This window comes from Austrofundulus limnaeus, unplaced genomic scaffold, assembly GCF_001266775.1.
Source record: "Austrofundulus limnaeus strain Quisiro unplaced genomic scaffold, Austrofundulus_limnaeus-1.0 Scaffold126, whole genome shotgun sequence".
NCBI classification, from domain to species: domain Eukaryota; kingdom Metazoa; phylum Chordata; class Actinopteri; order Cyprinodontiformes; family Rivulidae; genus Austrofundulus; species Austrofundulus limnaeus.
Genome location: NW_013952528.1, coordinates 1,162,872 through 1,164,366, shown reverse-complemented (window position 1 = coordinate 1,164,366; position 1,495 = coordinate 1,162,872). Strand labels below are relative to the sequence as shown.

At 39.7% G+C, this 1,495-nt stretch overlaps 1 protein-coding gene across 1 annotated transcript in view; it reads right to left on the bottom strand.

The window, feature by feature from the left end:
• LOC106522307 (E3 ubiquitin-protein ligase RNF31) overlaps window positions 1–1,495 on the bottom strand; it is a gene marked incomplete in the record, with an annotated part of 26,070 nt that overhangs the window by 5,056 nt on the left and 19,519 nt on the right. Inside the window, 1 exon segment of the mRNA XM_014015282.1 lies at window positions 1,279–1,375. Coding sequence (XP_013870736.1) covers window positions 1,279–1,375 — 97 coding nt within the window.

Genomic DNA, 1,495 nt, shown 5'->3' with positions numbered 1-1,495 from the left:
TCCTGGCACTTAACAGCATATACAACATTGCTCTGTTTGTGCCGGGGCACCGGATCTTTGGGGTGAACCAGCCTTTGCCGTAATGTGTTTTGGGGTTTGAAAGCCACTGGGACATCATGTTTAGAAAATAAACCATGTGATGTGAGTATCAGTCACATGGAGGCAGGACTTAAAAGCCTGAATTTTGCCTGAAACTCTCAGACTGAAGAAGTCTCTTGGAGGAGAGACGAAACGTTTCATTAGAGAAGAACCCATCCAGAAGACCTATACAATTTATTTTTTTATTTTTTTACTTTGGATAACGGCACTCTGAACACAAATATATATTAAAGTTAAGTTTTATAGACAAAAGTCCAAGGAGCGAAATGAGGGAGGAGAGGTTTCACTCAGGACTGACCGCTGCTCTGCTCCTGCAGACTGCTTCACCTGCTGCTTTACTGATCCGCCTCTACTCCGCTCTGATTGGATACAAGTGCGCTGGGCTTTGTTTCATTTGTTGAAAGTAGTGGCGYGACWGGGCAGGTTTAACAACACAGCAAGAGAACCAGTTTTTTTTTCTTCCCTCCCTTACAGATGACGGAAATCCATCCTGGCCACATTCAAAGAGACGGAATTCCGTCATGGTGATGGAGAACTTAAGCCYTGTTAAAATTTGAAGAAGCAGCACCTTACAAGTTCCTCCTCTTTGTCCTTTGCTGTGTTATATTCATTCTTTTATTTATGTTTTTTTTTCAGATAATCCATCTTATATTATAACCATCTGTAAGAACATAGCAACAGTTGTGAGAAATATGTAAAAAATTCATTGTTTCAAAAGTTACCTACTGCAGCTTTAATCATTTTTGTCAGTTTTTTCAAGTGTTGAAAATTTTGAGCAGGTTTTTCCTGGAAAATGAGCAAAAAGGAGTTATACTAGAAGGTAATGCTGGAAACACTTATTTAAAAAAATATTTCAGACCATCTAAGAAGATGCTAATATTTCTACACTCATTTTCTTTGCAGTGGGTCAAAATGGCTTGAAAATGTGAGGAAATAGAGACAACTTACAAATTTAACAGAAAAACAAACAAACAAACAAAAAACATTTTGAATAAATGGGATCTGGAAAAGATGATTCCATGCCCAAAAAGAGGGATAACAGTCATTCAAAAGATTAAAAAGATGACACTCGTTCTTCCTTTTGTTTGTTTGTGTGTGTGTGTTTTTAATGGAATAGATTTTAGTTGTACTCCACTCTCTGATTGCTCCTGGAYGATGGAGCGTGTGTGATTCACTCACATGCAGAGTCCAGCCTGCCCCAGCTGYGTTTGGACGCCACACGGAGAGTCGATCTGCTGACCGCCTTCATCTTTCTGCTCCATCACACCACAAGCATCTGAGTCAGAAACAAAACACTACAGTCTGAGACCAGACCTGAATTTTTACAAAAGATCTTGCTTCAGTTTCAGGACCAACACACACACACACACACACACACACACACACACACACACAC